The sequence below is a fragment of the Amyelois transitella genome, chromosome 10, assembly GCF_032362555.1.
Source record: "Amyelois transitella isolate CPQ chromosome 10, ilAmyTran1.1, whole genome shotgun sequence".
Taxonomy (NCBI): domain Eukaryota; kingdom Metazoa; phylum Arthropoda; class Insecta; order Lepidoptera; family Pyralidae; genus Amyelois; species Amyelois transitella.
In genome coordinates, this window is record NC_083513.1 from 274310 (window position 1) to 299838 (window position 25529).

Genomic DNA, 25529 nt, shown 5'->3' on the forward strand with positions numbered 1-25529 from the left:
ATCCCCATAGGATTTGAATCCTAAGCCCTCGGATCATTATGGGAATATCGTAACCACTGTACTATAGTGACCGTAAAAAGATAAAACGAGAATAAAAAGCAATTTAAGATTTCTAATTTTCCACATGTTATTCGGTAATAAAAATATTCTGTGCGATAAAGTAGGTACGTACAACATTTAATACCAGTAAAGTATATTTTTATATAAAAAAAATGATAGTATTTGATAACAGATTCAGTAGAATAGTTACATTATTATTTTTGTTGTAAATTATTCTTCTGATAGTGCTTATTTTTAACTAGCGACCCGCCCCGGCTTCGCACGGGTGCAAAATTCGGAAAAAAATATACATAAAAACCTTCCTCTTGAATCACTCTACCTGTTACAAAAAACCGCATCAAAATCCGTTGCGTAATTTTAAAGATTTAAGCATACAGACAAACAGACTAAAATAGCGACTTTGTTTTATACTATGTAGTGATAACGGTAAAGTAAATAATATTCACACGATTTCTATATACCATCTAAAAATAATACAGGCATTAAACGCGCACGTAACGCACCTTTTTTTTATAACGGACGTTTCGAATCATGTGACAATGATCCGTAGTCACCGAGCGGCTGAGAACCAGCCGGCTACTGCTCCGTCTGAAGGCAGAATGTTCTTCTACCGCCAAGTTGTTACCACGCCGACTACCGTCACAATACCCACGAACAGGCCTTAGCTTCGTGTTTGGGGTCACACGGATATTTATTGTAAATTTTTAAGAAGATGAAGAAACTAAATATTTTCTGAAATATGAATTTGACATCCTATATAATGTATATATTATGTGGCGTGTGGTTCCCGTCACCAATACAAAAAAGAATAGGAACATTCCATCTCTTTCCCATGGATGTCGTAAAAGTCGACTAAGGGATAGGCTTACAAACTTGGAATTCTTTTGGAAGGCGAAGGGTTAGCAACCTGTTACTATTTGAATCTCAATTCTATCATTAAGCCAAATAGCTGAACGTGGCAATTCAGTATTTTCAAGACTGTTGGCTCTGTCTACCCTGCAAGGGATATAGAGGTGACCATATGTATGTATGTATTATAATCAAAATGAGATCGGAGAAATGAGATCAAATCAGATAGACTTTCACATTCTCCTGCTCTATTAACATCTACCCGCAATTTTAATGTTATAATTTCAGAGCGACATTACCGTATTATTCGCCTTTTACGATATCCATGGGAAAGAGATGGAGTGGTCCTATTCTTTTTTGTATTGGTGCCGGAACCGAAACGGCATTGAATTATAATTGTTGTATGTATAAAGGCTTTAGTGTGCAGGTCACAAGATATGCAGGGCATTAAATATATATTAATATAGTGTGGTGTTAAATACATAATTGATCCTTGAACATGAAGCTGGAGTTCTATGAAACTGATATTGGTTTGATTTCGAGAAGTTGACGGTGGGAATTTATGATATTAAAAGTAAAACTGCACTTGCTTGAATATAACACTGAACTATAATAACTGTATAAACTACATTGAACTAATATTTCTTAACAAATACTTTTTTTAAACAAAATCTGACTTAAAAATCTATTTTTGGTTATTCTTTTTTTTCTTAGTGGCCAGTTTCAGTCATAAATATGTATTTTTGACATATTCAGATCTAAAGTGATAATTTCCATCTGGTTTGTATGTCTGGCAGACAATTTTCGAAATAAAGTGGCCATTGTTATGTGGCATTTTCCAGATAATGATGTGAATGTGATGGTTTTTTGGACCGATTTCGATTCGGAGCCTATTCAAGATTTTTATATCAGCCAGAGGTTCGTTCTTTTATACAGAATATAGGATTTAAACATATACACCTGTTCCTGTCTACTGATCTCATTTATAAACCGCTAAAAAAAAGATAATTCGCTATTTGACATGTATGTATGTTTATCCGCGATTATCAGGCGTTTCGCTAAACCGATTTTGATGCGGTTTTCAGGATAGTGTTTGTTAAACTTAGGAGAAGGTTTATATTTTAAGAATAGTTTTATATGTGAATATTACTTTGGTGTGGAGAAAAAAATATTTTAAACGCCGTAACCTTGCATACTCTTATTATGTTTTTGACTATACGTATAGCATCCCTATCTCAAAGCTTTTTGTAAAATATAACATGTGTAGAATTCTCATCTGAAAAGCTCTCAAAAGCTCAATTTACCGTCTCGCCGCCACAGGATGTATATTCGCGCAGCCTCCACTCCGTCACTTCCGGCGGCCATCTTGGTCCGGAAGTACTCCGGTTTACGACTTCCGTTTCTTTTTGGAAAATGTAACTTCGACTGTTGTTTTGTTCACTGAATATTTATATTGTATGCACTATGCATGTTCTTGGGTTTTTATGTTTGTCATTAGCGTGTTTTTACGCTATATCATTTATTTTATATTACATATATATTATAAGAAAAGAATAGGACTATTCAACCACTTTCCCATGGATGTCGTAAAAGGGGATTAAGAGATAGGCTTATAAACTTGGAATTCTTCTTTTAGGCGATGTGCTAGCAACCTGTCACTATTTGAATCACAATTCTATCATTAAGCCTAACAGCTGAACGTGGCATGTCAGTCTTTCAAGACCGCTGGCTCTACCTCCCCGCAATGGATATAGACGAGATTATATTAATTTATTTAAATTTTCTGTATTTTTGCATGCCATGACTGGTTGAATGCGCGAAATATGTATGCTTTGTAATAACTGTAATTGTACCGCATTTATAGCAAATAAAGTATTTGTAATTGTATATATATATGAATAAATAAATAATTTTACGTTATCTTGTTCCAGAAAACCAAACGGGCGCACCATGGTGACACACTGAGCCCCAACCATACATATCAAACAATGCACTGATTACCATTAAAAAACATTACGATTACGTGTTAAACGTTACGATTACGTGTTAAACGTTAAGAGAACTCAATCGAACCCTGTCGGGGTAATCGCTAGTCGTTATCGCGTATAGGGCCCCGGGCCCTAGTCGACGTGGAGGAGGAAACCGGAGCCCTGTTAGGGCGGCTTCAGGGCGCGCTGAGAGGGCGCGCCTCCGCCGCCTCGCCATCGCGCGTGGCCAGTTCCATCAAGGGATATCTGACTAATAAAGTCGGATCTCTGCAGCTACGAGACTCAGGTGAGCTTAAATACATACATACATACATACATTCATACATAAAATTCTGTTTTGTATTGGTGCAATTGGGAACCACACGGAGAAGTATTGTGTCTGTTATAAAAATGTGATAAATCAAGCACTTATTAATTAAACTGATAGCACCACAACCAAGCGATGGGTTTGACCTCAAAGCTGTTTATACATACATACATAAAATCACGCCTCTTTCCCGGAGGGGTAGGCAGAGACGACCTCTTTCCACTTTCCACGATCTCTGCATACTTCTGTGGCGACATCTCTACGCCACTCGTCACAACATCAAATCACACAACAACTGTCAATCATCCCGAAGAAATCGACGCGCTCAGCCAATAGCAGCGAAGAACCCAAATCGCGATTTCAGAGATTTCATGGATTGGAGCTATATATACAACCTCCGACATAACATCGTCGGAGCCGCGGTTCCCCAGGCATAACACCTAGCCTGGCGGAAGATCTTCCCTTTGGTGGCGGTCGAGCCGAATCATCGCTCCCGCTACACTTCCTTCGCTTCATCCACATTCATAACTCTCTTTAAGCAAGCTCGGCGGTTTCGGGTACTTTTGACCTGACCCTTTACCAAATTGAGTGAGCTTAAATTAACTTTAAATTTGTTTTATTGATAAACTAGCTGTGCCCGCGACTTTGTCCGCGTGGAATAGTTGTTTTGGGCATCAAGGATGAATAATTTTTCCCGATTTCTTTCACATTTTCCATTATTTTGCTCCTTATAGTTGCAGCGTGATGTTATATAGCCTAAAGCCTACCTCGATAAATGGTCTATTCAACGAAAAAATAATTTTTCAAATAGAACCAGTAAGTAGTTCATGAGATAAGCGCGTTCAAACAAACAAACAAACTCTTCAGCTTTATGATTAGTATAGATATATAATTCTAATAATAAAACACGTCGTGTGGGATGTACATAAATCTTTTTAAAATTGGCAATCCATAAAATATATATATATATATATATATATTTTTCTTTTTTCAATATTAAATCTCATAAATATATAAATCTCCCGTGAGCAATGTATTCTCCCGTCCATATTCTATTCTAAGTATAATTTAATATTGTGAAGTTGACGTTGCTGAAGAAAATGCTGCAGTGCAGTTTGTTACCGCTTCTTCTGCACTGACGCCTTGGAAGCGGCAGTAAACTTAGTTTTTAAGTAATTTATTTGACGTCAACCAAGTTGTTAAACCATACGACAATTATTAAGCGATATAATAATATCCTATAAAAATGAATAAAAAATTTTGAATTTTGAATTTTGAATACGACACAGATGTGATTCCAATTTTTCTTTTTATATGTACTACGTTGTATTCTGTTATGTGTGATAATAAATATAAGTATAAAATAGCTTAAAAACCATGTAAACACTTTACGCAATAAAAAATATATTTAAATTAGTATCAACCAGCGTAGGGGGTGTACCAAGAAGGCTGGCTGCATAGCAATAAAAAAATTTTTATTTAACTTTGAAAAAAAAAATTTCTGTAATTACTTGTACAGTCAACTGCATGTCAAGTTATCCTGCACGAGACTTTATGGCGGGATATAAAAGCGATTTTCAGTGAATTTAGATAGCTTGATATGCCCTTGACTGTATCGCCTTTACAATGCCTAAGACTCTAACTCAAGATTCGGCTATGTCTCGAACATTAATTCTTTAAAAGCTAAATTTTTCGGAACGAACGAATACAGTGTTCAAAACTGACTTAATTCGTCTTCAATAGCCTTGTTCCCAAGACAAAGTAGTTTTTTTTGCTATGATTCGCTTTACAACAAACAAGACTTCCAGTTAAAAAGCCGTGCCGTGTGGTTCCCGGCACCAAAAGAAAAGAGAATAGGACCACTCAATCTCTTTCTCTCAAGCTAGCAATCTGTCACTATTTGAGTCTCAATTCTTTCATGAGATATAGACGTGATTATATGTATGTTTGTAGGTACAAGACTATCAAAAAACTAACTCTTACATTTAGTCTAAAACTCTCTCCTAAGCCTAAGAGAAAACGCCTAAGTTAATAAGCCCATCCCTTAGTCTCTTTATACGACATCCACGGGAAAGGGATAGAGTATCCTCCATATAGAGTGGTCCTATTCTTTTTTCTATTGGTGCCGGGAACCACACGGCACAACAAACTTACTTTCGCTACTACTACTACTTTTTTATAATAATTAGTTGGGTTTATCCATCACGAAGGGCCAAAATGAAACTTTCTCACTAGCCTCGGGCCTTGTACCTTTCCAATCTATAAAAGTACATCACAAACAAGCAGCGAAAAATGAAAACATTGAATGACGACTTACACGAATTGTACAACCCTGTCTAACGAAGCTATGAGAAAAGGGAAAGTGAATCTTGTAACTGATGGAATAAGGGCTACAGAATTTGTTTGTTCAGGGTTGGCTGCTAACGATGGGCAAATATTTGTGAAACAATGGCGTTATTATATAAATAGGGGTGGTAACGCTCCCTGGGTAGGGAGACATCGCAGGCTTTGTTTCTGCAGTCATCAAATTCATACTAAACTAACTATAATATTGTCAGAATACTTGCTCCCGCGGCTGAGAATTCCACCTCGGTGCATGTACCGATGACTATTTTTGATGTTACGTACGTACATACATACATATAACAACGTCTTTATCCCTTGCGGGGTAGGCCGAGCCAATAGTCTTAAAAAGACTGATAGGCCACGTTCAGCTGTTTGGCTTAATGATAGAATTGAAATTCAAACAGTGACAGGTTGCCAGCGATTCTCAGACCTACTCAATATGCTCACAAAATTTCATCGGTCAAGCCGTTTCGGAGGAGTACGGGAACGAACATTGTGACTCGAAAACTTAATATATAAGATACTCGTAATAATAGAATTATAGTTGCAAGCTATCTCATTCATCTCACTCATGTATGTATGAGACAGCTGCAAATTGATCCGTCACTCTTGATTACCAACATCGATCACGGCCTGCCGAGGGCTATTTCAGGGACTATCAACGTACTGATAGAATCAAAGATTCGGTGAAAAAAAAAATTGTAGGTTCTCTACAATTTGAGATTTATAACTTAAATTATATAACTTGATAAAATCTTGAAAAAAGATTGAAAAAGACGTAATGTACCTATGTACGTATTACCTTGTTTCAATTTGACACTTCAATAGGTAATTAAATAAGTTTTGAATTCTTTGATAATTGAGCAAAACACAAGTTTGAAGAGAGACTAATCAGGTCTCTGTACCTTGAAAATCTAGAAAGGACTTTGCGAATCTGTTAAATATGATCTTGTTTTGAAATTGACGGTGGGAATTTATGATGGTTAAAGTAAAACTGCACTTGCTTAAATATGTGTTATATTGAACTGCAATAACTGATTAAGGAAGTTATAAAGTAAGGGTATGAACTACAATGGACTGATATTTCATAATAATACGCTTTTTTTAAATATCTGACAAAACATTCTATTTTGGTTTTTCTTTTTTTCAAAGTGGCCAGTTTCAGTCATGAATAGTTTGAACAGAATCTCTTTCAGGATTTTATAGAAGTTAGTGTATGAGTAAGATAATTTTATTCCTCAACCCTGCCTCGAAACGACGCCACATAACGACAATCTTGTTCTCCCCCTAATTGCATCAATTACGAGTCGCAGGTTCGACTCCCGGCTCGATCGTTAGCGTTCCGCCAATGTCGGTAATTTTTCTTGAAATCCGATAATGTCAAACTGCTAATTGGGCTACGTTTAGAGGCTATTTTGGTAAGTTTGCTCATTAAATATTGTGGTTAATTTCCGAGCTTGTAAGGAAATGAAAACCAAGGTTATTTATATAAAGTTCCTTTTGTGAAGTATGTACTTAATCAAATTAAGTTTTATGTAAAAAGTAAAGAAAATATGTCTTTTTTGCCAGGAAAAATAGGTTTCTGTAGAAATAATACCATTAAAGACTGAACAAAAGTTAAAACAGTTTATTGAAAAGTGTTTTAAGCACATTGGCGGCAAGCAGTGCAAAGAAGAAAGTTGACGGGTGGCGCCACAACCGTGCCACAGATAAAATAGACTTTTGTTACAGGCATGGGCGTTGTTTACATTATTCCACCTCCAACAGTTTTAAATAATTCTTCACAATTATTGGTTCAAGGATGTAGGAATAACTAACACTATTATAAAAGAATGATACTGTACTGAGATAGAAAAAAAATGAGTGTGGGTGAGAGGGAAAGATTGAAAAAGATTGCTTAGAAGAATAGGGCTTTTAACGATGAAGATGACTGGAATAAAAAAGTTCAATATTATTTCGATCATATATATTGTCTTCTCATTTCATCACAATCGTAAGATAACTGTAATATGTATAAGATTTTTGCGTCTTGACTGATGATCGAACCAGGAGCATGGTTCTAAAGCAGGAAACATACCGCTATGCCACTAACGCCGCCATGAGAATATTAAGTTACAGAATAGAATAGAATAGATTTATTTTTAAAATTGGATACAAGGTATCACTTATTGACTTCACATCACTAAATGTAATTACAACTACTACCGCTTCCAAAGCGCATGTGTAGAAGAAGCGGCGGAACAAACTACACTGCAGCACATTACATCCTAACCAGTTTGGCTCAACACCCTCGTGAAAACTTGAAGTTGTATCATTTTATTCCACCAGTAACCATAGATAAAAATGTATAGCAGCATAAATCAGACCCCAATGGCACAGATAGCTACGTGTATGGCATACGGCCCGCGGCGACGCCGGTTCAATCCCATCCTAATGGCTTTTACTGCGGCGTCCTTCGGGAATGGGGAACTTGAATGTTTGGATTAGAATTTATAGCTTTACTTCACGGATATCTTTGTTTGAGCCTCCTATTTAGGTGAGGGAAATTCACGCTTGTAAACTTAAAGACGAAATAATAAAAAGGTTTTCGCCCAACCGCTTAAAATTTTTCTTTTCACAAATTTTCATAGCATAGTTTGTAAGAGAAGAGGAAACATAAGACTTTTTTATATATTAATAGTGTATATAATAGAATAGATTTATTTTCAAAATTGGATACAAGGTATCACTTATTGACGTCACATCACTTAAATCTAATTATAACTGCTACCGCTTCCAAAGCGCATGTGTAAAAGAAGCGGCGGAACAAACTACACTGCAGTATATTTTACAAAATAAAGGCAAACCTAAGAAACTGTTTTCGCAGCCTCCATATGATTGACAAAAAAATATACCACGAGAGCCCGCGTGACTTTGAACTTCAAAAAAAGTTTTCATCCCTCAGTTGACCTAAAAGAAGAATCCCAAGTTTATAAGCCTTTCCCTTAGTCGCCTTTTACGACATCCATGGGAACGAGATGGAGTGGTCGTATTCTTTTTTTTATTGGTGCCGGGAACCACACGGCATAATTAATTATTTAGTATATAAATTTTTCCAAATGATACTGCCTTATTTTTGCGGATCGAAAACCTACCAAATTTCAATCTTATTGAACATAATCTATCATATTCATCCATATGGCTTTAATACCCTATACAATAACAATGCAGTCCTTAATAAACAATGCAAATACAGTATCTAACTCTTTGTATGTCTATGGATAGCCTCAGGTAGACGAGGGGAGGCTGGGGAAGAGTGGTCCCAGCGCATGAATATTTGATGCCTGTTACCGTCATGCAAATATTGCGAGTGACAGAACTCGATCTTATTATACTGATGTCAGAATGTGCCAAAAGGCGTCTGTTTCACTTTAGAGGTACACTTCTGTAATAATAGAAAGGCTCTCGAGAGATTCTTTTTTTAATAAAGTCTATGTTACTCCTGAAGTTTAAGTCCTCTGTCTAAGAAAATTAAACTCAATTAGAGTAAATGATGTTTCTGATTCAGGCTTAGAATTTCGATAGTTAAGTTATGTAAGACCCTTATAAAGACCTTGTTGTTCTCATATTATGCATATAAAAATATAAATAAATGAATTAATTTCTGTTTTATTGGCAGCTGTGTTTTTTTACTGATTATGATATATCTCTCTTAATTTTGTATATTTGTAGTTGCCCTCTCCGCCATTTTGTTCAGACTCATGGGCTCAGCGTTCCAACATTTCTCTATCTAGTTATATCTACATATATATGTAGTTAGTCCGCTTTGCAGCGTCTTTAGTTTTAAGATGTATTAAGGCTTGATATGAAATGGAATAAAGAATTTTAATTGAAATGACGCGAGCTGCAATTCCAGAATTGAAATTAGTTCATTTATTTGCTTTTCATTATAGCACAAATAAAGAGGAAAAATTTTAGGCATTCTCTGAAAAGCCATTTAGCTGAACAGGGTCTTTTCGAAACTGTTTGTTCTGTCTACCATGTATGGGATATAGATATGTAACTTTTGATATGAATGTAAATGTTAATGGGACTCACGCCCATAATCTCCAAAACAAAGTATTGAAAATAAAGTAGAATGGTGAAACGGTGTTCATTATTTTGGCTTTGCAAATTGGATAACGCCGCTGCAGGCGACGGTGATGGAAAGTATCGATCTCTCCATGAGGGGTTTATTTTTGGATGGAAATCCGCATTGCAGCGAGAAATTATGTTTTGTGGATTTTCCAAATGGAAAATTGGAAATTGCATTTCAATTGCAAGATGTACATTTTTGGGAGTTATAGTTTACTTAAATTCAAATTTATTAGAGTTAAGATACTTTTTATACCTTACGGAGTAGACAGACTCAAGAGTCTCAAAACTCGATGGTCACGCTGTTTCCTTTAAAATAATATTCACTCAAGAATTCGACCATACTGATTCTTAAATATACACACCTATACATATGTCTTTATCCTATACACGGTAGACAGAGCTAACCGTCTCAAAAATACCATGATCAGCTGCATGACCTTAACATCTGCCAATATTTACAAATATACATAAAAATATTCCCACAAACACGTGTCACTACACCAAATATTATCATGTTCTTATCAATACCGGTCACCCTCCAGGACGCTGTGACACGGCGAGACAAATGGCTGCGATAGCGGGGTTGTAATCCCGAGGCGTCATAATTGGGGTGCTAAGAGAGGGTACTTTTTTGCCCAATGTTGTTTGCCTTTTATTAGGGAAAATAAAGATAGCAACGCCTTGTGGTTTTGCTGGGAAATTAAAATTTATATCGTTGTAACTTTTTGAATAATTTGAAGGATTTCATACAGTAAACATTGTGATAAAGGGGGCGAAATGTTATATTTAGTTTGCTACCAAAAATTTTTACTACTGTTACCTATAATAAAAAAGGCAGTCGGGTTGAATTTTTAAGAATCACAAAGAAATGATTGTTCCAAAAAATACCTACCTACACTCAACTAGTCTGATCGTCAATTAAGAGAAAAAAAGGCTAGACATTGTTAGGAAAACTTCAATCAGTATTCGGATCACAGAACGCTCTAGTGGCGCCCTCTGCCCCGCGGCGGCACATCTCGCCGTAACTAACCTTTTCCGGCGCGATTCACCCTGGTCTCCCCTCACCCTAGCGCTGAATATTTTATGGTCAGAATGGAATTTACAAAGGTCGCGATTTGGAAATAAAATGAGAGAATAATGTTTTTGGTTCTGAAGTGAAAAAGATGGGAACAAAAAATTGGGATTATTAGAAAAAGTAGTATTAATATTTTTTTTAGGTTATGTGAAAGTTGTATAAAACTTTATATAGATCGATAGATTTTTTTTTGATTCTTTTTGATTGATGGCCTTAAATTTCGATAAAATCAGTTAATCATAACAACGTTAACTCTCGTCCACATTTCTGTTCTAAGTTTGGACAGTTGTGAAGTTGATGTTTTTGAAGGAAATGTTATGGTGTAGTTTGTTACCGCTTCTTCTGCACTGACGCTTTGGAAGCGGCCGTAAACTGAGTTTTAAGTAATTTATTTCACGTCAACCATGTTGTGAAACCAAAAGATATGGCAATTATTAAGAGATGTTGAAATCTCCCATGATAATGAGTAAAAATTTTGAATTAGATGGCGTAATTAGTTCTCAGCAACATATTTACATCGTCTTAAACGTTTATTTAGATGCCTTTATATTTTGGCCTCGCCACGGGCTCACATCGATCTCCTCAAAAAGAAGTTAATTCCAATTTCTTTTTTGCAAAAGTCTATACTATTTATGAATATTCATTCATCCGAAAAATAATATTAAAAAAAAAAAACAATTAATCACAATTACGATTTACAACGCTCGTTGCGCAAACGAACCATGCAACTATTGTGACCCTGCTACCTACCCCCTCCCCCCCACTGTACCGGTGGTAATTGTGGACGTACAATACAGCGGCAATAATCGTAAGATGGGGGACGAGTTCATTAGGAGTGGGCTAAACTGGGGGCGAGATTGGAACGTTTGCTGGTGGTCGGTGAATGTTAATTGTTTGTTGACACTGTTTCTAGGGTTTAAAATTGTGATAGGGTATTTTAATTGATCGGCTTAATACAACTTAAGCATATATCTGTGTTTTGTTTGCCGGAAGATGAGGTGAATAAAATCTTTTCGGGTGATGCGTTTTGTTTAATAATTTATATATATAATTTAAAAAAGAGAGTCCATCAATTGATGACAGATTAAAAAATAAATTCCTTGTATTATGTATATAATAATCACGTCTTCGGCAACAAAAGACGATAAAATTAAGATTCGAATTCTTTCCATCATATTGTTGTTTGAGCTTCCGATACTGCATACCATAGCATCACAGTTTCTAATAACTATTACCCGACAGTCTGACCATGTTCTGAAAATTCTTTAAAAAAAAATAAGATTTTTTTTATATAATACTTTTTCAAACCAAATGCTAAACTTTAATCCATATCAAAACATATTTATCAACAAAACCAAATATGAGTGCAGTACCTCAAACCCTAAAGGCGGGTTCACACTATCAATATGTCATAACACTCGGGAGCAAATGACGCGTGAACGATAAACTAAACGGCCGGAGACGGCGTGGTACAATACAATACAATGTGGTATTACAATACAATGTCTGTAAGGGGCCCGCTATAAAATGCGCGGGATTAGGACACTTGCAATTTAGTGATCGGGCGATTAGATTCGGTGTATAAATGTATTTTTAAAATAAATTATTTTGTAATCATATTTTTGAATGGTGGCAGTTTTCGTAGGATAATGAAGGAAATAAAGTTTCCTTAACTTTACTTCTTAGATCTGAAAAATTACATTTTTGTTTTAGTACCGTTTATTTTGTATTTGTTAATTAAATTCATATATCGCAATCGCTATAATTATGCTTTTAACTTTACTCCAACCAATACCGAATAATTACTGATAATTATTAGTAACTAATCATCCCAAGCCGATCCCTACCTTATTTTTATCCACAAATCGATTTTTAACAAAACAACCATTATGATTTATATAAATTGCTAAATTAAACTATAAGACAGTTTCTTTCTCCCCTAAATAACCGAGTTTAATTAGACATAAGTAATGCGCAGACGCCGATGATTTGCACGATCGTGCGATAAGGCCGACCGCACGCGCGCGACAGCTCGGGAGGAAAATTAGTCTCAGTATTCATAATTCGTCGCTCTCGGGGTGCGCTGATAATAGATAAGATTGTTTCACAACGGTTTTCCAATAATTACATTGAGATGAATGGATCTCGCGAGATTTGTGTACTTAATTAATGTTTATTTTAAGGAAATAGTTTATTTTGATATTCGTGGGTACGAAGGAATAAATGAATGAATGAAATGAAAATGAATGCCAACAGTCTTGAAAAGTCTGAATGGCCACGTTCAGCTATTTGGCTTAATGATAGAATTGAAATTCAAATAGTGACAGGTTGCTAGCCCATCACCTAAAAAAGAATCCCGAGTTTGTAAGCCTATCGCTTAGTCGCCTTTTACGACATCCATGGGAAAATGATGGAGAGGTCCTATTCTTTTTTGTATTGGTGCCGGGAAGCACACGGCAATGAAGTTTAAATAAATAAATAAATCCGGTTTTTCTGCCCGCGACCTAATCAATCCTGGTTATCTAATTATTTAGAAGTTCAGAAAAAACACGTCTCAGTGTTCCCTTCGTCCCGACATTCCCTCTCAAGCGGTACCCGGGCTAGTTTAACTTATTGCTGACCGAAATAGCTATCCTCATCCCCACGTGAAGAACACTACACAGTTACAACACTTTTTGTCCGAAACTTGTTAACATAGAAAAGGACGAACGTGACCGCATTACGAGCGAAAACGCATTACGCTGACAAAAAGAAAGCTGAAGGGACGCCTTGAATTGAGTACGAAGTTAATTTGATGTAGCTACATAAAAAACGTACACACTTTGTTTGTAGTGTTAGAGTAGGCATTAACATGTTATATCCTTCAAAATACTTAAAGTCACTTAGAGGAAAGGCTTATCAACTGTTTATAATTTTAGTAAACATACTATTATCACTACATAGTATAAAACAAAGTCGCTATTTTAGTCTGTTTGTCTGTATGCTTAAATCTTTAAAATTACGCAACGGATTTTGAGGCGGTTTTTTGTAACAGGTAGAGTGATTCAAGAGGACTGTTTTATGTATAATAACATTTATAATTTTGCACCCGTGAGAAGCCGGGGCGGGTCGCTTGTCGCTAGTCGCAAGTAGTTTACTATATAGTATAAACATAATATTACCATACTATTATTTACTATATACTATATTGATAACAAGCCAGTCATAGGTATGTAAAGTGTAAAGTTGCCTACCTTGTCTAAATGTCATTAATTTCAGAGATAAGGAATATTTTACAAACATACACATAATTACGTCTATGTCTCCGTCAGGGTAGACAGACCCAACAGTCTTATTAAGACTGAAAAGCCACGTTCAGCTGTATAAGCCATACAATGATAGAATTAAGATTGAAATAGTGAAATGCTAGCCTATCGCCTAAATGAAGAATCCAAAGTTTATTAGCCTTTAATCCGCCAAAATCCATGGGAAAGACAGGTAATGTCCTATTTTCAATGCCGGGAACCACACGGCACTATTATGAGCAATGTATGAGACTGTACTGTTTTTCTATCTACCTTCAGACGCACGGCACAAACTTGTATTCGATTTACGATTCGAGTCGATTGTGACCAATTTTTCCAACAATTTTCCAGACCAATTATAATTTACCACATTTCCACGCCACAACAATGTATCGTAATACACACATTTCAGGGTACTGCGGAAAAACTCCACAATATCCTGTTTCCAGAATAATCATTATTTACGCCAAACTACACGTGGTAACTCCACACCGATGTTCTAACTTCCCATTACGGCATGCAACATTAAACTGCACTATATTACGTGCGTATTTCATGCCATTAAAGTTTGAATTCCCCTGGCACGCGACTTACATTTCGCTGTCTCGTGTTAGAGTAATAATATTTACAGGGCGCAGGTGAGGGCGTTATGATGTAGTTTTATAACTTGGCGACTATTTCAGATAATTTTGTCACTTTAAAAAAGTTAAGAGAAGTTCTTGTGGCAAATGCTCCTTAGTAAAATTGAAAATACTGTTGATAAAATTCATAATTTGTTTAATATAATTTTATAGTAGCAAATCTATGACTAGTAGCAAACCTACTACCTATCTAGGATTTTTTTTATGTAAACGAATCGATATGGTAGGTATATGCCAAATCAATAACATAAACATAACATAAAATCACGTCTACATCCCTTGCGGGGTAGACAGAACTTTATGACAGAATTGAAATACAAATAGTGGCAAGGTTGATAGACCATCGCCTAAAAGAGGAATCCCAAGTATGTAAGTCTATCCCTTAGTCGCATTTTACGATATCCATGGGAAACAGATGGAGTGGTCCTATTCCTTATTTCTATTGGTGCCGGAAAACACACGGCACCTGAGAACAAACAATAATAAAAACAAAACTTAACTAACCAATTTTCTTACACTTTAATTAATTTCCCTAGCTCTATCACACGCGATTTCAAATTGCGCGCTCTATGAACAAACTAAATGCGACGCTTTGTCGTTCCCCTGGAAGAGAAATGGCTTCATTTGCTCTCCCCTGGCGCATCGGTGTTAGCAATTACTGTAGTGCCTTGTTCTCTGGCCCGGGAGAATTTAATGACCCGCGTTCCGTTCAGGTTATTTTCGAAGCAGAATTTGGAGTATTCATAGCCACTCGAATCTCGGATTGTTAAATATTTGTGAAATTATTATGTTAATTAAATTTTCTTTATAAATTGAATAATATCAATTTTACATACATACATACATATAATCACGTCTATATCCCTTGCGAGTTAGATAGAGCGAACAGTCTTGTAAAGACTGATAGGCCACGTTCAGCTATTTGGCTTTAAGATAGAATTGAGATTCAAATAGTGACAGGTTGTTAGCCCATCGCCTAAAAAAGAATCTCAAGTATGTAAGCCTATCCCTTAGTCGCCTTTTACGACATCCATAGGAGAGAGATGGAGTGGTCCCATTCTTTTTTGTATTGGTGCCGGGAACCACACGGCACCGGCAATATCAATTTTATTTTTAGCTTATGTCTTAATGCCTGAAAATCCTTATTATACAATAACGTCTTCATTTCTTTAGGAAAAAAAGAAACATAAGAGTACATAACCCGTGAAGATGTTACAAACAAATAAACTTTTTTCCACTTTTATAGTAAAATGTTTTGAAAGTATTAAGCAGCTTATGACGCAGGCTACTAAAGCGTGCTCGTAGCTTTATTCGTAGCGGCAATTCGTAGACTGTCTACACATTTGCTACGAGAAATGCGTAGCGTAGTAAATGCGTTAGATTTTTCATAGCTGCTATTGCGACCAAAAATAAAGGGCGGTGTTATATCTTTGTATCTTCGAGTATTTATATGCCTGTTGCAAAAAAAAACATACACATATACATATGATCACGTTTTTACCCCTTACAGGGTAGACAGAGCCAATAGTCTTGAAACGATTAGAAGCCCACGTTTAGCTGTATGGCTTAATATTGAAATTGAGATTTGTATAGTGATACCTATCACTATTCAAATCTCAATTTCATTAGATGCTACCATCTATTCATTAGATGGGCTAGCATCTCACATTATCATCACCTGATGATGTTGATCAGGTGACGCGACACGATGCTAGCCCATCTAAAATAAGAATCTCAAGTTATTAACCTATTCCCTTATTCGCCCTTTACGACATTCAATAGAAATTTCTTCCAATAGGCTCAAATGTATATACGAGTACCTGATGATGTCCATAGTTATCATTTCTTATTATTTCAAACGAATACTGACCCCAGGGCTCTCGGAGGGCCTACGTTTGATGCACAAAGGGTGGCTTCACGCTGGGCTGTCGGGGCACGAGCCCTTTGTACTGAACCCGAGGAAATAGGGTACTTGGAATTGCTTCCACTTACAGGTAGTAATTTAAGACTCTAATTTTAGCAGAACAATTGAAACTATAAGTAACCTTATATAATACTAGCTGTGCCCGCGACTTCGTCCGCCTGGAATAGTTATTTTGGGCACCATTAAAGCCCTCAAGGATGATTAATTTGCCCCGTTTTTTCTTCATTTTCCATCATTTTTTCGCTCCTAATAGTTGCAGCGTGATGTTATATGGCCTGAAGCCTTCCTCGATAAATGTTCTATTATGTATCTTCCAATATATTTGGGTAGATTGGAAGAAATCTCAATTGGGATAAGTCCGCCATTGTACATATTTTTCATAGTCCAATGACTGTTTTGTAATTTGTTAGTATATTTCCTTTTTTATTTGCAATGAAGAATTTACAAACAAACAAGTTCGGCTTCGCCTACATCAAATGAAAATCCTGATCAAACTTTGTTTCATCACCATCACCAATATGCCTGTAATTGAATCTAGAAAGATATATCTTAAGGATCAACTTTACTTAATAAAAAGATTCCCATGTATTTTCCAAAGGCGTTCCCAACTCCAATGAAATGGGATTGATTAATTAAAATAACGGATCCAGCAATAAGCAAACGAGGGCCCTTGACACCACTTCACATGTCCGAGTCAACCGGTTCGATTCCCGTTCAAACAAAGGTCGAGTGGAGAGCCCTTAGTGTTTCGTGCCGTATCGCTGCCGGCCGCGTTACAGAGTAGCTGACCACAGAGACTAGGGTCGTAAATTTGTCGGGCTGTTTGGCTCTGTGGTTGTGTTTTAACTTCTGAACCACAGGTCTGACTTTCAGAAAACCTTTATCTGAGTTGCCTGGGTTTTATATATTTAACTTACATGCTTTAGTCTTGTATTACAAACATACATTAAGTATGTTTGTAATACAAGACTAAAGCATGTTTCATTATATAAGTGGCCTTTCGTAGTCAGTCTATTCATGTGTGTGTGTGTGCGCAAAATATGGGGTACAAAAATAACCTGAAGAGAAAACCGAACATATGAATTTTCAAATAATTTTATTGTATTTTTATACAAATAATTAATATTGAATGCCAATATTAGCAGAATGCGTTATAAAAATGTAGCTTTTGATTTGTTTGTTCACTTTAGAACATTTTTCACTTAAGAATTTGCTAGCTTAGTCTCTACAGGCCGTTACTCTATAGTGACGTCGTTCTCCGCTACCCAGTACCCACTCTCAATCCCTCTCCCCAACGCACTCTTTTCTATACTAAGCGCTTGACACACTTGAATGTACTGCCTAGGGATGTTACCCTAGCGTACAATACATACATACATGTAGTCACGTCTATATCCCTTGCGGGGTAGATGGAGTCAGCAGTTTTGAAAGACTGAAAGGCCACGTTCAGCTAATTACTGATAGAATTGGGATTCATATATAGTGACTGGTTGCTAGCCCGTCGCTTAAAAGAGGAATCCCAAGTAGGTATAAGTCTATCCCTGAGTCGCCTTTTACGACATCCATGGTAAAGAGATGTAGTGGTTCTATTCGTTTTTCTATTGGTGCCGGGACACACGGCACGGATTCATATATAGTGACTGGTTGCTAGCCCGTCGCCTAAAAGAAGAATCCCAAGTTTATAAGCCTAGCGTACATTGTTGATCAAAATTTTACCTTTTACCTTGTTGTTCCTCCTGGCTTTAGTCCCGGCTGCATCCCCACCACTTTGGAGAGGAGCCCGGGGTATGCCTATAATCCTGGATTGGGTGAGTCAGGTTTTTACACGAAGCGACTACCATCTGACCTCTCCAACCTTTGCAGGGGAACCTTACCTGGATTGGATCTGTTATGGTTACACATCCAGTTAAATGAATGTGCAGGTTTCCAAGTGACTGGCTAACCAAGTGCTGGCCAGTTGTAAAAACGATATTTTATTTTTTATTTGATGGAAAATTAATGAAAAAATTCGATTCGTCACGAAACAGAACAATTAGTGCATATCTTTAATAATTTTTAAACAATCGTAGTTCATTTTGTCGTAACCATTGAAAATCAGTGCATTAATACAGTTTTTTTCTTCGTCACAAGTACCAGTTTTCATTTTTCTCTATTAATTACATGTACCAGTTCATTATTAACCACTACTTCAATAGCAACTGTTATGTTGGTCTGTGTTGATTTTAAAATGCATCCTCTTGAAAAAAAAACACATTTAATTCTAAAGACGTGAATTTAATGACATAGGAGTCCACAATACAGAGCATTGAAATCCTCTGACTCAAAGGGACCATTGAGCAAGCGGACTTCAATGCTCTGTGCAACAGTGCTCTGTGCCACAGAGGAACGGCCGGTAGACTAACTTAATTCCAACGTTGAGATTGAAGCTCGTCTTTTCCTAATGTAATTTACATTGCATTTCTAACAACAAACAAAAATAATTTCTTAATGCTCATTTTGAAATGGAAAAAAATCAAAGAACACTCTTTTAAATATAAAGCGTTTTATTGAAAAATTCAGCTTTATTTCAACAGCGTTAGAGCTGAAAATCATACATTATGTTTTTTTTCTTTTTAATTTCAAAGGGAGGACGTCGGAAACGGGATTATGTGGGATCCTCAGGGATTCCGGGAATAGGGTACGGCGGAGAAAGTTTGTGTAAGTCAAATGTAATCTTGTTTGGGACCGTGACTGTTGGAAACTGCTTCACCTGCAAGAGACAAATAAAAACCTGGTTAACAATGACAAATGACAATTTAAACCTTTCTTTTAAGCTTACATTACTTTTTGTAACGGTGCCGTGTGGTTCCCGGCACCATTACAAAAAAGAATTGGACCACTCCATCTCTATCCCACGGATGTCGTAAAAGGCGACTAAGGGATAGGCTTATAAACTTGGGATTCCTCTTTTAGGCGATGGGCTAGCAACCTGTCACTATTTGAATCACAATTCTATCACTAAGCCAAACAGCTGAGCGTGGCCTGTCAAGTATACAGGCATCGTGGCAAGTGAAAAGATTTAATATCTTACTCTTCTTTCTAATGTTAGTAATTTCCAAATGATTTCAAATCATATAAATACATATGTACTTTTTTTAGCTTTTAGGTCAAGTATAAAAACTAGAATAAGTTGTTATAAGGTCGGGAAGCAACATCCCTTGTATATCCGTCTTAAGCCTTGTGGGATTTAGAGCTCGATCCGTGAATAACTTATGCGGTTCTCGCTGATATATTTATGTAACTAAGATAACCAAATGTTAGACATAAACAGGATTTGTTAGGATCAGAATAAATTCGAACATAAATATTGTGATACTGAATCTGTGGAACGTGTGGTTCCCGGCACCAATACAAAAGAGAATAGGACCTCCATGGATGTCGTAAAAGGCGACTAAGAGATTGGCTGATATAGGTACTTGGGATTCCTCTGGGACACGAGTCTCGAACTTTTTCTGAGATTAGCTCAACAAGACTTATTGTCAAAAAATTTTTATCATTCTGAAAAGAATAAAAAAAATTAAAAATTGATTAATTTCCCAATGAAAATCGTTTTATAATAACAAACAGCCCTGTAAATGAACACAACACGAATTGTTCTGGCAACTGTATCCGTTGTGAAGTGGAGCTTTGTAAGCTGCGAGCTTTTGTTCCGCTTGTTTTGTTCCACGGCGGGTCGAGTGGACGAGTCAATTGATAGGGTAGGGTTGGCAAAAGAGAAATCGAAAAATTCCTTATGCGAGAGGATTTTATTTATTTTTAATTTTTTTTAACTCGTTTGGGATGGATTTTGCATAGTGTTATAAGTGTAATTAGGCATTTTTTTTAGCATTACCAACATAGCTAAATATAATCTCGTATATCAACAATTCTATCATTGAACCTCCCAGCTGAATGTGGCCTATAGGTCTTTTCAAGACTGCTGACTCTGTCTACCCTGCAAGGGATATATAAAGACGTGATTATATGTATGTATGTATGTAATTTAGTATATTTCCCTTACGGGGTAGACAGAGCCAACAGGCATGGAAAGACTGAAATACCAAGTTTAGCTGTTTGGTTTAGTGACGGAATTGAGATTCATACTATTATATATACAGTTCTATGATTAGGCTTATCAGCTGAACATGGCCTTTCAGTCTTTCAAGACTGCTGGTTCTGTTTACACCGCAAGGGATATAGACGTGATATTATGTATGATTGAATGAATATAACCCTTGTTAGTTGCTATCACACCTGCCCTACATAACCGAGCAAGCCCGTGACGTCATCACTCCCTCACCCTTGCGCCCTAGTAGCGCAAACCGCGTCGTAAGCCCGGGATTACCTCGGGGCGCCGGTTCGATTCCCAGCAGGGCACCAAGTCTTATTACTTTCAATTTTAATTAACTCTGTGATGTACCCTTTTTAGAATAAACTTTGAAAGAAAAAGGTAAATCGATTTTATTTGTGAATACAAGCTTCTGTCAGATGCTTCGCGCGCGTATAAATCGTTTATTTTAATTTAATTAGTTCTACATACATTCATGTTTTTTAATGTAGACAATGTGCATTCGTCCACGATTTAGATTTAAGAGATCGGTAGGTATTTGTGAATTGACGTCTGATAAAAGTGTTGCATTGTAATTTGTTCCGCTGCTTCTTCTACACACGCGCTTTGGAAGGGTGGTAGTTATAATTAAATTCAAGTGATGTGACGTCAATAAGTTATACTTTGTATCCAATTTTGAAAATAAATCTATTCTATGCTATTTTATTCTTTAAGACAAATTCATAATTTACCCGTTTTCTTTTTATTGGTTCAAAAAATGTGTGTTTGAAATTTTATAATTTGGTCGAGAAGGTAAAGTCTAATAAACTAACTGAGGATTCTTCTTGTAGGCAATTAGCTAGCAACATGTCACTATTTGGAAATCAATTATATTATAAAGCCATACAGCTAAACGTGGCCTTTCGGTTCTTTAAAACTGTTCTGCTCTGTCTACCCCGTAAGGGATTTAGACGTGGTAATATATACATATTACCCCGTCTTGTTTTAAATTCAAAAAACAAAAATTAACAACTCATTTTGCCATGGTTCTCGTCAAAATTGGTGTGGTTTGAATGTCCATAGAAATCTGAATTTATCATGCATCTCTTTGAAAACGTTTAATTATTTAATGGAATTATTAATTAATTGAAATTTGATTCGGTTATATAATTCAAGTTAAACATTTTCTCTTTTAAGATATATTTTTTCTGCGTAGTATTATTAACCTGTCGTTCACAATTGACGTTCAAAAGCAGTAAAAATTTGGAAATTCCTAGTTGGGTATCGCCTTAAGTGGTCGTTATTGATTCATTTTAAAAAAAAGTGTATTCAGAGCAACAGCCGTCTTAGGCTGTTTCTCACTAAGGTTTTTTATTTCGCTAGTACAAAGTCAGATGACGTAGCCAACTTACTTTAAATGTAATCCTTCTCTAAAAGCTTCAATTTCTCGCAAAATGCCCGGTGACTCACTGAATTTAACCGACGCAGACAAAACACAAGTCCGAAAACGTTATAAAAAATTCATGGCTCACTTTCCTCCCATTTGTCAAGGCAATTTATTCCCTATCTTATAAGCTCAAAGTCTACATTCCTGAAGCTGTTATTACCGGCAATTTTGGGTCTTGTGTGCTAGGTAATAAGATATACGAGTATTCCACTGCACAGGTCACTCGCCCCTGTCCCTGGGGAGGGCGAGGGAGGGGGTAGGGGGCCGGGGGAGGGGGGGGGGACACACCCTCGTGAAATTAACTAGCCCCTCACACCTGTCCTTTGAAGACGCCGCCGTACACCGACACGACAAATTGGCGTCCCGTGTGCAAATATAGGAAATTAGATTACGTTTTGCGTATTTCGGGTCTATTTGATGTTAACTGTTCAGTGTGAGGATTTTTAGGTTTTTTGTGGTGTTGACTTAGGAATTGTTGTGTTGTATTATAGTCGTAACATGATATATATTTTACTGTATGTATATTATATGTTTTTTTGATATAATTAACATTATTTATAGTTTAACTCTCTGTTTTTTCGAAAAAGAAAATCAAAGAAATGGATATATATTTCTTCACAAGTGGACATTAATATAGTTAACAGATGATTGAAATTATGGTAATCAATCACTAATATGAAAATAATGCGACGTTTTCGACCGCTCATTTAAATTCAACGTCATTGATATTTTGATTACAACATAACATGCATAAATTTCTAAGAAAAAAATTACGATATGCTAGCGGAGGTAAGATTTTTAAAGGCTATAGTGGGATGGAGTCGTAATGTCACAATCCCTTTTTCAGCATAGAAATGAAATACAAGTAGGAACATAGTTAAAAAAAATAATGTTTCCAGCCTCTGTGGTAAAATATACATACATATAATTACGTCTATATCCCTTGCGAGGTAGACAGAGCCAACGATCTTGATAAGACTGAAAAACCACGTTCAGCATTTCAGCTTGATGATAGAATTGAGAATCAAATAGTGATAGGTTTCTAGCCCATCGCCTAAAAAAAGAATGCCAAGTTTATAAGCATATCCCTTAGACATCCATGGGAAAGAGAAGGAGTGGTCCTATTTTTTTTTTATTGGTGCCGAGAACCACACGGCATGCACTGTGGTAAAATATCCGTGAACCCAGTTCACCTTGCGGGTGTACTCGGCGGGGTTCCGTACAATCGCAATTTCATTCCACTTTAATGCGACTGTTTACCTTCAATATAATCCGGTTAGGGGAGGGCACAATTTATACATTTTATATTTCCATCCAGTGCACTTCTGTCGGTCGGTATATTATGTTTTAATGACATTTTTTTGACGAGACAATGTTTTATTATTCGACTAGCTGTGCCCGCGTCTCCGTCCGCTGGAATAGTTATTTTGGGCATCATTAAAGCCCTCAAGAGTGAATAATTTTCCCCGTTTTTTTCACATTCATTTACCATTATTTCGTCGCTCCGAATAGTTGCAGTGTGATGTTATATAGCCTAAAGCCTTCCTCGATAAATGGTCTACTCAACGCAAAAATATTTTTTCAATTCGAACCAGTACTTCCTGATATTTTTTATATTAACAAACAAACAAATTCTTCCGCTTTATAATATTGGTATAGATTGAGCCGGCTGCACGCACGAAAAGACATGACTCATGCGGCGTTACCTCGCTCTGAGGCGTTCCGTATTGTCACGTTCGACTATCGTCAGTAAACCGACTTTATAGATAACAGTTTTTTTTTACGAAAAACAATCTTTAGATAAACTTACTACCGGAAAATTTCATGTTTGATATATATAACTTAAAAAAAAAGTAACATTGAAAGATTAAAAATAGAATTGTATTAAAAAAACTGGAAATCTGTTTAATTAATTATAGCTTTTCTAATTTATCACAGCAATACTAGGTTCTCCGCTTTTTCTAACAAGCGACATTATATGAAATTTCTAACTAGAATGAATTTAAATAAATGCTTAAATTTTTAATGTGTGTGTGTGATATGTGTAAAAAAAATAATTTTTCACGCAAAATCTTTACAGAAATATACCTTAGTTATTGGAATAACATAATATGTCAAAATGTATAGAGATTTAAGGTGGACGTAGTAAGAGATATTTGGAATTGAGTGGAAATTATTATTCTGATTGTAATTTTAAAATATTGGATATATCCCAAGATATGATAAAAGTTGATCATAACATTGCCGTGCGGTTTTCGGCACTATAGAAAAGAACCGTTTTTCTTAAATTAGACATAAAGCTTATAATTAAGCAACCTATAACGGGCATATACATATAGTCTTTTAGTCATAGTCTTTTCATGACTGTTGGCTCTGTCTAGGGATATAGACATGATTATATCTATGTGTGTATGTATAACGGGCATTCCAAATAGACAGCGCTTAATATATTTTTACTTAAATTAACGTACACTTTAGAAATAAAATAATAACATAAAGAAAATCATTCAACAGAACAGATATAGAACGTCATTAATATAAATAGGTATTATTTGAATTAAAAAAAAAAATTCCAATTTTTTTATTGTGGTATAAAATTGCTACTCAACTCGCAGTCAGACAAAACATATACCAACAACGAAAAAGTATCCCTTCGTAAAAATGGCCAAGCGTAATTTGATTAAGTCCCCCAAATTTCAGAGGGCAGGGAATAGCTATCTAAAAAAATTCTGTGAACAAGCTAATGTTATTAGATGCGTATATACATATAATCACGTCTATATCCCTTGCGGGGAGGACAGAGCCACTAGTCACGAAAAGACTGATAGGCTATTTGGCCTTATAATAGAATTGGGATTCAAATAGTGGCAGGTTGCCAGCCCATCACCCAAAAGTCTTCTTTTGGGCGATAGGCTAGAACCCAAGTTTATAAGCTTAGTCCTTAGTCGCCTTTTGCGACATCCACGGCAAAGAGATGGAGTGGTGCAATTCTATTTTTCTATTAGTGATTTATAGCATTGCCTTTTTATATTCGTAATCGAGTAGCAGTAAATCGATACAAGTTTCAAGGGCGGGCCAAGGCCTTTGTATAAGTGGGGCGTTCATTTTTATAAATAAATCCAGAACACACGAATGTGGTGGTGTTGTTATTTACAATGACGACTTCTCAATTAACCTTCCGCCTTTTTCCACGTACCTGGTAATTTGTTTTGTTTCCTATGAAGTCTATTTCAAATAATGGTGATTAATTTGCAGAATTGTTTCCACGAAATACTGATTTATTTATTGTTGCGAAGACATTACATATGTATGTACTTGTAAAAATCACGTCTAAATCAGGGGTAGACAGAGCCAACAGTCCCAAAAAGACAGAAAGGCCACGCTCATCTGCACGGCCTTATTATGGAATTGAGGCTCAAATAGTGA

General features: G+C 36.2%; 1 protein-coding gene across 1 annotated transcript in view; it reads left to right on the top strand.

Moving 5' to 3' along the window:
* The first annotated feature begins 1408 nt into the window (after positions 1–1408).
* Positions 1409–25529, top strand: part of LOC106134789 (choline O-acetyltransferase) — a 76569-nt gene continuing 52448 nt past the window's right edge. Inside the window, exons 1-2 of the mRNA XM_013334925.2 lie at positions 1409–1439; positions 3019–3183. Of these exons, the coding sequence (XP_013190379.2) occupies positions 1409–1439; positions 3019–3183 (196 nt within the window). The remainder of the gene's footprint in view (positions 1440–3018; positions 3184–25529) is intronic.